This window comes from Grus americana, unplaced genomic scaffold (genome assembly GCF_028858705.1).
Source record: "Grus americana isolate bGruAme1 unplaced genomic scaffold, bGruAme1.mat H_43, whole genome shotgun sequence".
In the NCBI taxonomy this organism is placed as follows: domain Eukaryota; kingdom Metazoa; phylum Chordata; class Aves; order Gruiformes; family Gruidae; genus Grus; species Grus americana.
The window spans coordinates 63,232-74,150 of record NW_026561364.1 but is presented as its reverse complement, the minus strand read 5'-3'; the positions used below and the strand labels follow the sequence as shown (position 1 = coordinate 74,150).

At 45.0% G+C, this 10,919-nt stretch overlaps 1 protein-coding gene across 3 annotated transcripts; it reads right to left on the bottom strand.

The window, feature by feature from the left end:
• Nucleotides 1-154: 154 nt before the first annotated feature.
• On the bottom strand, nt 155-9,762 carry LOC129200315 (ribosomal oxygenase 2-like). Of its 3 annotated transcripts, XM_054811639.1 has the most exons (6): nt 7,820-9,563; nt 7,100-7,185; nt 5,618-6,053; nt 4,321-4,440; nt 2,973-3,101; nt 155-276 (listed from the first exon to the last, which is right to left on the bottom strand). In XM_054811639.1, the coding sequence occupies exons 3-6, from the start codon at nt 6,047-6,049 to the stop codon at nt 169-171; spliced, it is 789 nt and encodes a 262-aa protein (XP_054667614.1). In that variant the 5' UTR covers nt 6,050-6,053; nt 7,100-7,185; nt 7,820-9,563; the 3' UTR covers nt 155-168. The 3 variants fall into 3 exon arrangements, with proteins under 3 accessions (XP_054667614.1, XP_054667616.1, XP_054667615.1); XM_054811641.1 differs by lacking the exons at nt 7,100-7,185; nt 7,820-9,563 and adding an exon at nt 9,636-9,762; XM_054811640.1 differs by lacking the exon at nt 7,100-7,185.
• Nucleotides 9,763-10,919: the final 1,157 nt, after the last annotated feature.

The following is a 10,919-nucleotide window of genomic DNA, read 5'->3' as shown; positions in this document are numbered from 1 at the left end:
GGGGGGGGGGGGAGACAGGGGGTTGGGTTTGTTTGTTTGGGTTTTTTTAAGAAACAGGACATCGGTTCTTTGAAAACATTGGTTTCAGGTTTGTACTATTCACACACAATATCTGGCAGAGGAAAACCATTTTCAGAAAAGCCATACTAGAAAAAAAGCAAAGAAAAATTACTTGTTTTGGTAGGTACTGATGGTCACGTGTGTAGAATAGGAGATCCCAAGAGGAGTGTCAGCTTGGTGAATAGTTCCTCTTGGAAAGTACAGTAAGTCACCTGGCTGCAAGAAAATGAAGGGAATTGATATATTTAGGGCACCTGGTCAAACTTTATTGTAGTCAAAATACAGAAAATAGTCTCTGAGCAGAGAGACTGACAAGATATATTTTTTAAATTCACAAAATAAAGATACTCCACTGTACACTTTAATAACATAAAATAAAGCACTCTAAGCCAGAAGTCTGATACCTTAAACTTTCCAACTTACTGACAATATTTACTATACACCTGTCTGAGAACACAAAGCAAGCTTTTAACATTATAGAACATGAACACTCTGAAACAGCTGCATAAAGGAGACAAAGAAGCAGCTGAGATGAACCTGCGGACAATACGGCAGGCTAGCAGAGGAGCAGTGCAATGTGAATTTGGTCAGATCACATCAAAAGAAAAGGCAAGTATTCCACAAGAAAAATCAAATATTTTATAAAGATGATAATCTGTTACAATACTGTTGCCTGAAATTTTCAGTCAAAACACTTAAAAAACAAGTACAACCTTCCTCCTCTCTATCCTTCTTCTCACCTATCTAAATTAAATCTCCACACTGATAAAAATTTAGATTAGGAAAGTCAAGATAAGAGAGAAGTGCAAAGCACATAAAATTGCCTCCAAGAAGGAAAAAATCAGTTTACTTATGGCTTCTCCTATAAACATATACATAGTTGGATAGCATAGTCAAAAAGAAAATTCATAAAGCAACAACGATGAAATTTGATTCTATTTTAACGTTCCTCAAATTTGGTCACATCACTTACTTCTAAGAGCCTACCAAACTGTCTCACACAGATGTATTTCAAGTGAATACTACTTGATTTTTCACTGAATCGAACAGTCTCTTTAGATGATGAGGCTTCACAGGACTTAGCAAGACCAAGTCTCCTCATCCATTAACAAGCTGCAAAGCATCATACATCAGCCATGCATGATTTATCTGTTCTGAAGCAAGCCTCTCTCTGCCATTAACAAACTGCCTGCCTTACCAGTGTAGGGACTACACTAACCAACTAAGAGTATATTGAATTGTCTCCATTTGCTATGGTTCATATCCCCAGCAAGAAAACAAACTGGAGGGCGGGTCGCATAGGGGAAGGATAAGAGCCCTGAACATCTACCAGGGTGATGACAAACTAGTCTGCAAAAGTCTCATCAATACCATTCACATGAGCCAGCAAACACAACACTCTCTGATTAGAATAACTAGAATTTCACAGACTCCAGGTGGGAACACCCAGACTGGGGCAGGACAGAGCATTTGACAAGAGACAACGTGGATCTGATCACTTTGCTGCCACCTCACTTCTGAATTGGAGGAAGGAGCGGCAGACAAGGAAGAAGTACCAGCAAATTAAATGGAAAATCATACATGAAGAAGGCTAGATAGCCAGCTGCCAACTAAGCCCTGTGCTTGACATCAGTAACAAACCAGCCGCGGCCACAGCCTGTTGCAGTGACACCAAGACACACTGCAGCTTCGGACCTTACACACAAATGAGCGTGCCTTCACTCTCAGTCAGCTACCAGTTTTTGGTGGGAAGGAAGAACACTACCAATATAATATCTAACTGGTCCATTTGTTCTAAACTGCCCAAGGATGGCAGGCAGCAGACAGAAATGCAGAAACGGAGAAAGGAAATATTCTAGGAAGATGTTTAGGGAGAAAGTAAGAGTCATCTGACAGCATCCCTGTCAGAGACAGCTCTAGGCAGACAACCAAAATCTGACAGCAGCCACCCAGAAGAAATGGGTCACGGGAAGTGAAGAACATCAAACAGAAGAAAAATAAATCAAAAACTCTTTAAATCATTACACCATAAAAATCAAAGGCATTGAAGTCTGGCCCAAAGTTTTCCAGAAATTAAAAAGTGAACTAGTAATTTACTAGACTTTGCGTCACCCAGCACATCATGACAACCGAATACTACCATCTGTCAAACTACACAGCTAGTGATGTCAGTATCATATCCAATGTGTCATACTATTCCTAAACTACCTACACCCAAAGGCAGGTCTGAACATCAGGAAGAGCAGAGACCTTGCAGAGAGAGACCCTATGACAGGCCACGAGGCAGAGAAAACCAGTGAGGGTCCCAACACAGAGCAGCTGTCTGCTGGATAAGTAACACACTTTGAAAGCACAAGCATGTAAAGCAGAATGGGACAAGTACCAGATGCCCTGCTGTCAAAGGGGCTGCATTCATTAATCCTCATGAAACGCTCTTTTTATTTCAAAGAACAAAAACCAGCCAAACACTTGATTTTCAGGTTTGGAAAAAGAAAAGAAAAACAATTAATGCAGCAAGTCAATATGAGGCTTAATTCACGCTTTTTTTTTTTTATCAGCCAAAGATAAATATTTAAATCTAATTCACCAGAACAGTGACAAACTTTGGTAAAGCAGTAAGTCTTAGTGCATAGAAAGATTAGCCTATGGTTTTTCTGCACACAACTCCACAAACATGATCCAGGAGTCAGGGTGCCCAACTTGGAGAATACTGGAGAATTTCCATAAATAACTGGTTTCTTGGTCCAAAGGATACCTTCGGAAAAGGATAGGTTAGACAGCTATCACCCAAATTTCTCGTGCTCACAGTGTTTTGTGTGCCAATCCTCCCCTCAATTTCACAACCATTTTAAACATGACTACTTTTCTCACAACCATAGCCCAGACTAGGTAAAGCAATTTGATTATAATACCTTTAATATAAACTCATGTGTGGGATTCCCAATCCTATCTTCTGATTCAACATTATATTCCCGAGCTAAATGCACCGTTGGTTTATAGAGTCGCCAATGTTTCTCGCCTTCTAGCTGAAGGACAAACACCTGCAAAAGACCATAAATCCAAATGCATAAGGAAGCCTTGCTGCCCCTCACATATCCAACTGATGAGAAATTTTACGTCATCTTCTTACTTAAGTCTGTGGAACCATGCCAGAAATCAGGGATAGAAAACAAACAGAAGCCACAGAGGTTGCTTTTCTGACAAGAAACAGATGTCACCTTCTCAGCTCTCAGTTACTCCACAGCATGGCAAACAGGATTCCTCTCACATTAATTTTTAGATGTCTACAATGCAGAAATTTACATTTGAACTATTTCTTTAGGCTTTACTTAAGAGACAACAGAGAAAAGAGTTGTGAAGTGTGATCTGGTTTATCCTAAGGTAGGCATTTGGAAATTGCTCTTTCTCTCCAGTCACTTAAGAAGGTGCTAGACAACTAACTCGAAAGTAATGTCTGCCACACAGATATTTAAAATACCAGGTGAGTGAGGTCTTATCACCATTCACTGACAAAGAGAGCATCAGAAACATCTAGGGCATCCTGTGAGCTGCGACTTCATGACGTAAGCCAGAACATACAGATTGTGAGGCTGCTGAACAACAAGGAAAATGAAACTCCTGATTTATTTAATGGAAACTAAAAAAATAAAAAGCAAAAAATACATGTAAGGGGTTTGGAGGTTTTTTTGTTTAAGTGGGATAGCCCAACTTTTTTTTTTTTAATGCGGTATCTATTTGAATGTTTCTTTTAGAAGCTAATTTAAAATGCTAATTTGGACCACAGGACTTCATCATACCAGTAACTTCTTAAAAACAGTAGTACCAGCAAACCGGAACCAGCACAACCAGTCTGCTTCAACTGTCCAGCTGAACAAAAAGCAAGTACTTAAAGGAAAAAGGACTTCTAGGTTCTTGGGGGTCTGAATGAAGTAAAAATGAAAAAAAAAGGTGCTAGAAAGCTTCTGCAGCTGGGTAAACAAATTCTCTTTTCATCTACTGAAAATACCAGGTCTGGTAAGCATGGTTTGCATTACATTACCATTAGATATTACTATTAGTACCTTTTCAGTAAAATTATACAGGAAAAATGACTATAAAGGAACACTTGTAACCAATTACCATAAGCTTACATTAGAAAAAACATTTTTCTATAAGAAGTTATTTTATGAGAAAGAGAGGGGGAAAAGTGCACATAGAGGTATCCACTGTCACTAGCAAAAGCCCATGCATGGCTTCACGGACAAGGTTGCGCTGTCCTACCTCAACATCATCGTAGTGAGGGGGAAGGCCCTGCGACCCCTGGGGAGTAATGTAAACATTCGACCCAACCAGAGACCCGAAGTAGCACTCCAGCTTCTCCTGAATCTTCCACAGCTCCTCCTTTAAAAAGAAATTATGTTATTACTACTGAAAAGCTCAGCCAAGCCAGGCTGCCACCCAGCCCACAGCCTCCCCATCGCTTGGGAGGTTCTTCTAGAGAATGATCACAACACCCCACAGGGAGACTGAGGCTGGGAAGGCAGACGCTCTGTATGAGTGTTTATACTGAAAGCAAGCACTGTAGACACAAAGGAGATCTGCCGTCAAGGGAGTCAGTAAGCCAAGAAGTCTGGTGCCCCAACATAGCGTTGATGTTTGGTCTCTTCCCTGTACCATTTTTAGGTTGCAAAAATCAGACAAACAAGGCTACACAGAGGAGAATAAACCACCCATCATCCCCTGAACAGCAAACCATCTTAAGACAATAAACATATGCAGGATTTGCATGATATGGGCTAGCATCAAAGACAGCATACAAAGTTAGAGACCTTTTCCCAGTGACACCAATTGTTTGGGCATATTCAAGAACAAACTTTACTCATCCACATCTAACGCATGACAGACAACGCAACAAAGGAATGACTCTCGTATCAGAAGATGCCATCTATCAGACCTGCGCAAGAGCAACTTCAACCAGGCTTTATGTAGGTTCAGCTCAAGCTCTAGATTTCAGCATAAGCCATGCAACATTTCAAGTTCACCTGCAGGTGCCCCTGCCACTGGCCATTACAGCTACACTGAAACCACGTGTACACTCCCATGGTGGAATTCAAAGCCAATCCATTGGCAAGAACCGTGGAGTGTCTTGGAAACATTTTACATGGTTTCACGCCTTGCCCGCCATTAAAGGCAAGCAATATAAAAGCCCCTATTTGCACAAGGAAACAGTGGGGCAGAACGGATAGTTTAAGCAGATGCATAATCATCAATTTTGTGCATTTCTTTTTCTCTAAACTTTTATGATACAAAGACTTTTTTTAAGAAGAATACTTAATATTATATCATGAATCACATTTTGTTCTTACTGCAAAGCACTGAAACATGATGGGCAGTGCAAAATATAAACCATGCTTTAATTAATACAGTTCATATATAGATTTCAGCAGGTTATCGATGTCAGCTACTTCCCCTGGATTTACTGGGGTCAGAGATGAAGCTATCTATGTCTAGCATGACTCAAGCAAAGTATACCACATTATAAAGCATGCATTATTTATGTTCAATGATATGTTCCAACCTTAAATCTCTGAGGCTGATGAAACTGTATTGTTGCCTTTTTCTGGTCAAAATCCTTCTTCAGCTGCATGTAATTCACTTCGCCTTCTTTATTTAAAACTTTCTTTTTTCCATTCACACATCTGCAGATATTTATATCTCGCCCATAGTATAGACCCTGGCTGCACAGTTCCTTCAAATTTGACAACTGGAACAGGGACTGGTAGTAAGCAGCCTGCAGGGGATCATTTCTCTGAACAAGCAGTGGCTTTTGTTCCCAATACTCCCTGAAAAATATCTCTTGTTTGATGGGAGAGATCAAGCTTCCAAAGAGGCTGTCTGGGCTCTCAAAACTCATGACTGACGGAGAGCAAGCTGTTTCCATCTTTGCTCGTTTACACTCTGTCTGCATTTCTTTTCCCATTTCAGCATGCTTCCCTCCTTTCTTGGGCATGTTCCTGTTCAAGAGGTGAGAGAACCAAAACAGTCGATCAGTAACACAACCTCAAGAGCTCACGGGCCCAGAGCAGCAACTTTTCCCTTCTCCAGTGAGATATCAGAGTACACTGGGAATGGCTCTGCTTCCAGATGCTCAATATTCACTCCAAGCAGCAGAAAAAAGAAAGCCCACAGCAGGCCTCCAATCCCCTCTCAAACCTCAGCAAACTCTGAAGGGCTCTACTGGGAGCCGTTGCTCAGAGAAGCTCAAATCCCACAGCCGAGTTTATAGTAAAAAACATGCAATCAAACCAACGGCCGCACAACAGATCTTTACACACTCAAGTATCCACCCACACAAAGAATCTGTGGTAGACTGGTCTTCTGTAGCAAGAGCTGCAAATTATTAAAAAATTAACTCACTTGTAAGAGATTTAATGGCAACATGCAAAGGATCAGAAACTTGTACCCTATTACACTTCCTTGAAATGCATTAACATTGGGGGGGGAAAGCACAACAAAGACTTCCCAACGACTTTATAGCCAGAGCACGATGGGGGAGGATGTACAGCATTCGAGTGCAGAACCAAACCAGTTAATCGGGGGCGGGAGGTGTTAAGGAAAGTTCTGCTTTCAAGCTGGCTTACACCTCATAAATCCAGTGCCTACATAGCTGGACTAAAGCCTTAGCAGGACCTACAGAAAAGGCAGCTACTGCAGTGAGGGGACACTGATACTGGTACAACACCACCCACTAAGGGCTATGCAGTGGCCTACAGTGAACAGAAAACAGAAGGAAATGGAGTATGAAAAGAAGGAGGACAAGTGAGAGTAGAGCACTGTGAGGGAAGAAGGAATATGTAACCAGGTTCAGTGGGTGAGGAATATTCACCTGACAGGAGTGTTACAGCATCTTCCAAAGAAACAGAAAAACCCAGAGCAGACTCCCCTGCAGGTGGAGCAGGTTTTAGGAACATGAAGTGAGGGCACCTGCTTGTGGTCTCAGGCTCAGGGAACAATTTTATGCTACATTATGCAGCAGTGCCAGGCATCTAGTGATGCTCACCACGCAGTGGCAGTGGCCCACGTCTCAGCCTCTGTCCTTCTGTCAGCATCTCCATACTGTATCTTGAACGGCCAGGTTTAGCAAAACTAAGTTTGCAGAAGACAGGGAACACCATTAGGCCTTTCTGTTGGATGCCATGCAATTACACCAAAAACTAAAATTATAAGATTCTGCTTTCATTTCTGTAAAGCTGTCAAACTATGTGGTTTACACAGAATAAAAAGATCTTTCATCCAAGTGCAGTCATTTAATTTTAAAGTTGAAGTAATTTACTTTGTTCTTCCACGTAGATAATATGCTTGCATATCATATAAAAATGAAAAAGTTAATTCACAAAGGGTTTAGCTGCCAAGTTCTCCGGACAGTTAAAGCAAAAATCAAGTAACAGAAGGTCTAACACCATAGTATGTGCAGACATACTTAAGTCTACACCAACATTTCATCCCCCGTAGTAGCCCAGAGCACCAGGCAGCAGTAAAAGTCTGCCTGAGAAGCAGAGTTAAGTATCCTGACAATGAACCAGCACCAAGCCCTCTAGCACGGCAGCTTGCCTGCTAGGTGCAGGCTGGCCAACTCAAACTTACTCAGGGCGCGTCTGAGCAAGTATGCGAAGCCAACACATGAGGAGTTAGAGCATGTTGATGCTTTCATTTTTAAGTAAAAATGACAGCTTTAGCCCCAAAAGTAAATGCTCTCATTTATGAAGATGCGTTTACTTACACAGATCCCTTATCATGAAACTTAAACTCCAGTTCTGGTATTTACATGCAGTACTGAGTTCTCCTGTGCAGTAGTATGCAGGACACCATCACTGATTCACCAACTCCAGGGCAGAGTGTTTCATCAGCAGTTCCTGTAACAGCCTGTACCTCAACAGTAACCTACAGTCACCTTAGGCCTGCAGGAGCAAATCCACATCACCAGCTTCCTAGGAGGATGGACATTCCTGGTTGCAGCAAGCTACACCTCTCCATGAGGCAAGAGAATGCTTAAACATAGACTGAAAATTAGTCCCCAGTTGCTAGCAACATCTGAAGATGCAGCCAGTACTGAGATCTACAACTGACATCCCCCAATGCCAGCAATACAAATGCAGCCAAGCCTGAATTGCTAGTTTTTAATTCCAGACCTAAATCCATATCAACCTCTCAGCTCACTCACATTGTATTTAACAAAGTTAAATTCAGACATGTACTATTCACAGAATACAGCTTCATTTACACAATGTGCTGTTCTGTAGTGTTTTGTTCGTTATTACAACTGTAGAACCACAGAACGGTTTGTGCTGGAAGAGATCATCAAGTCCAACCCCCCCCTGCATGGGCAGTGACATCTTCCATTAGATCAGGTTGCTGAAAGCCCCATCCAACCTGGCCTTGAACACTGCCAATGATGGGGCATCCACAACTTCTCAGGGCAACCTGTTCCAGTGCCTCACCACGCTCATCAGAAAAAAAATTCTTCCTTACATCTAATCTAAGCCTACCCTCTTTCAGTTTAAAACCACTGCCCCTTGTCCTGTTGCTACAGGCCCTGGGAAAAAGTCTCTCTCCGTCTTTCTTATACTATTTAAGTATTGAAGGGCTGCAATAAGGTCTCCCTGGAGCCCTCTTTTCTCCAGGCTGAACAACCCCAACTCTCTCAGCCTGTCCTCACAGGAGAGGTGCTCCAGCCCTCTGATCATTGTCGTGACCCTCCTCTGGACTCGCTCCAACAGGTCCACGCGTGTCTTGTACCGGGGCCCCCAGAGCTGGACGCAGCACTCCAGGTGGGGTCTCAGGAGAGCAGAGCAGAGGGGCAGAATCACCTCCCTCGACCTGCTGGTCATGCTGCTTCTGATGCGGCCCAGGATATGGCTGGCTTTCTGGGCTGCAAGTGCACATGGCCAGCTCATGTCCAATTTTCATCTACCACTATTCCCAAGTCCTTCTCTGCAGGGCTAGAGAAAAAACACAGAACAGAACAAACCTGCTCCTGCTTCAGACAGAAACTGTTATTTCACATCAGTATTTTTCAACTCGCACACCAGATGTACTCATTGATGAGTTCAGGCCTCTGAACTGGCCCAGCAACTGCAGGAGGACTCAACCCCCTCCAAAGCAGCTGGGAAGAAAGACGGCCCCAGCCATCCTGAGGCCACACAGCCCCCACCGCTCCCCTCACCGCGGCCACACCGGGCTACTATTATTCTTTTTCCAGAAGAGAAAAAAACAGAAAATCGCGCTCCCGTGCCCGCAGCAGGCAGCGGCCTGCGCTCCTTGCCCCCAGCCAGGCTCACAGGACCGGCCGGGCCGCCACGGAGGGCGCCCAGCGAGTGACACTACCCGCGTTCCGCGGAGCCCCGGCGGGTCAGCCACGAGGCCACAAGGCCCGGAGCTGCCACAACGCGCCCTGCACTCCGGGACGCCTTTCCCTGCGTCCCAGAGGGACGCCGAACCCGGCGGGACGGCAGTTGGCCCGTTCTTCCCGCCGCCATCAAGCCACTCACACCCCCTCCCCCCCGCGGCCCCCACAGCGCCCGGCAGCGCGCACTCACCCGGGCGCGCGAGCGGCAGCGGGCGGGGCGGGGCCAGGGGCGGTGATCGGCAGCCGGGAGGAAATGGCGGCGGAGCCGCGCGGGGAGTGGTGCGGGCGCCCCCGGGAGGCCAGGCCGGGCCAGGCCAGGCCAGACCAGACCAGACCAGACGGGCAGGCCGTTGGTGGGCTGGGGTGGCAGCGGGAGGCAGTCGCCGGCGCGCTGGGTGTCACGGGAAGGCGGCGTTTCCGGGGGCCGGTGGGAGACGCCTGATGCAGCTGGCCGCCTCGCTGGCGGTGGAGGGGCTGAGACCCGTCCCGAGAAAGCCGGGAGCGAGGGTCTCCTCCAGCGGCTGGGGCCTGTTTCCGAGCGCCCTTGGTCTCCCTCGGCCCGGCCGGCCGGCCCGGCCCCTGCGGGCTGTGGAGGCCTCCGCCGTGGGAGTGGGCCCCGGGGTCCTGCCTCCGGCGCCTGGCTGCGGCGGCTGCTGGCCCTGCTCGTGGAGACGCCCGGTCGCAATGGCTAGCGTTCTGCCGGGGGCTCCTGAGGGTCGGTGGTATCAGCCAGTAAGGGTGGGCAGTGTTGCACACCATTTAACCTCGCTTAACGCAGAGAACGTAACGTGAACCTTTTTTTTTTTACTGCCAAACTAGAAAGTTTTAAAGCAGTTGCCACTAGAAAACGTAATCTGCGCAAGAAGTATTTCTACTTCATCTACCTAAGATACTTAGCGTTTATGTGCGAAAGAGAAAAATACTCCTTTTTTTGAAATGAATAGGAAATTGCACCACAGTATCTCTGCTAAAGTTAATACATGGATTAAATTAGGAGATACAACATAAAACCTTGCAGTTACTTGTATACAAGTTTACTTGCTACACACAAACATGCCTGGGCTTTACCTGCGTTATTTTGTCCTGAACCAAAATCTTGTTACAGAGCCCCTCTGGGGCTTCCTCGAAGAAATCTTTAGAATCCTCACCAAGCACATGAAAACTTCTAGAAATGTTTTTAGTTAACCTTTATTAAAGATGCCTATTAATGGTTTAATTTAGACTGGCTGAAAGCAGAAAAAATTGTTAGGTGGGTTTTGCTAAAGTTTTGTTCTTGTGTGCTGATAGCTTGAAGCATACAAAGCAGAACTGCCAGAAAAAGGTAGAGGGAAATAATAGAGCCTTTCACATTAAAAAAAAATACCCAGGTTCAAATCCCTCCCTTCATAGAAAATGGTTTTGCAGTCCTGTTCCTCCTTGCGATATGGTTGTTACTCCCACAGTAATAACTCCTGCATCCCTGGCACTAGCTCGA

Excerpts from the sequence above, each read along its gene's own strand:
- LOC129200315 (XM_054811641.1), bottom strand. The coding sequence starts at position 6,049 with ATGCCCAAGAAAGGAGGGAAGCATGCTGAAATGGGAAAAGAAATGCAG. Across the intron at positions 4,441-5,617 it reads ATCAGCCTCAGAGATTTAAG|GAGGAGCTGTGGAAGATTCA; the intron begins GTTGGAACATAT and ends TTCTTTTTAAAG. Across the intron at positions 3,102-4,320 it reads CTCACTACGATGATGTTGAG|GTGTTTGTCCTTCAGCTAGA; the intron begins GTAGGACAGCGC and ends GGTCTTTTGCAG.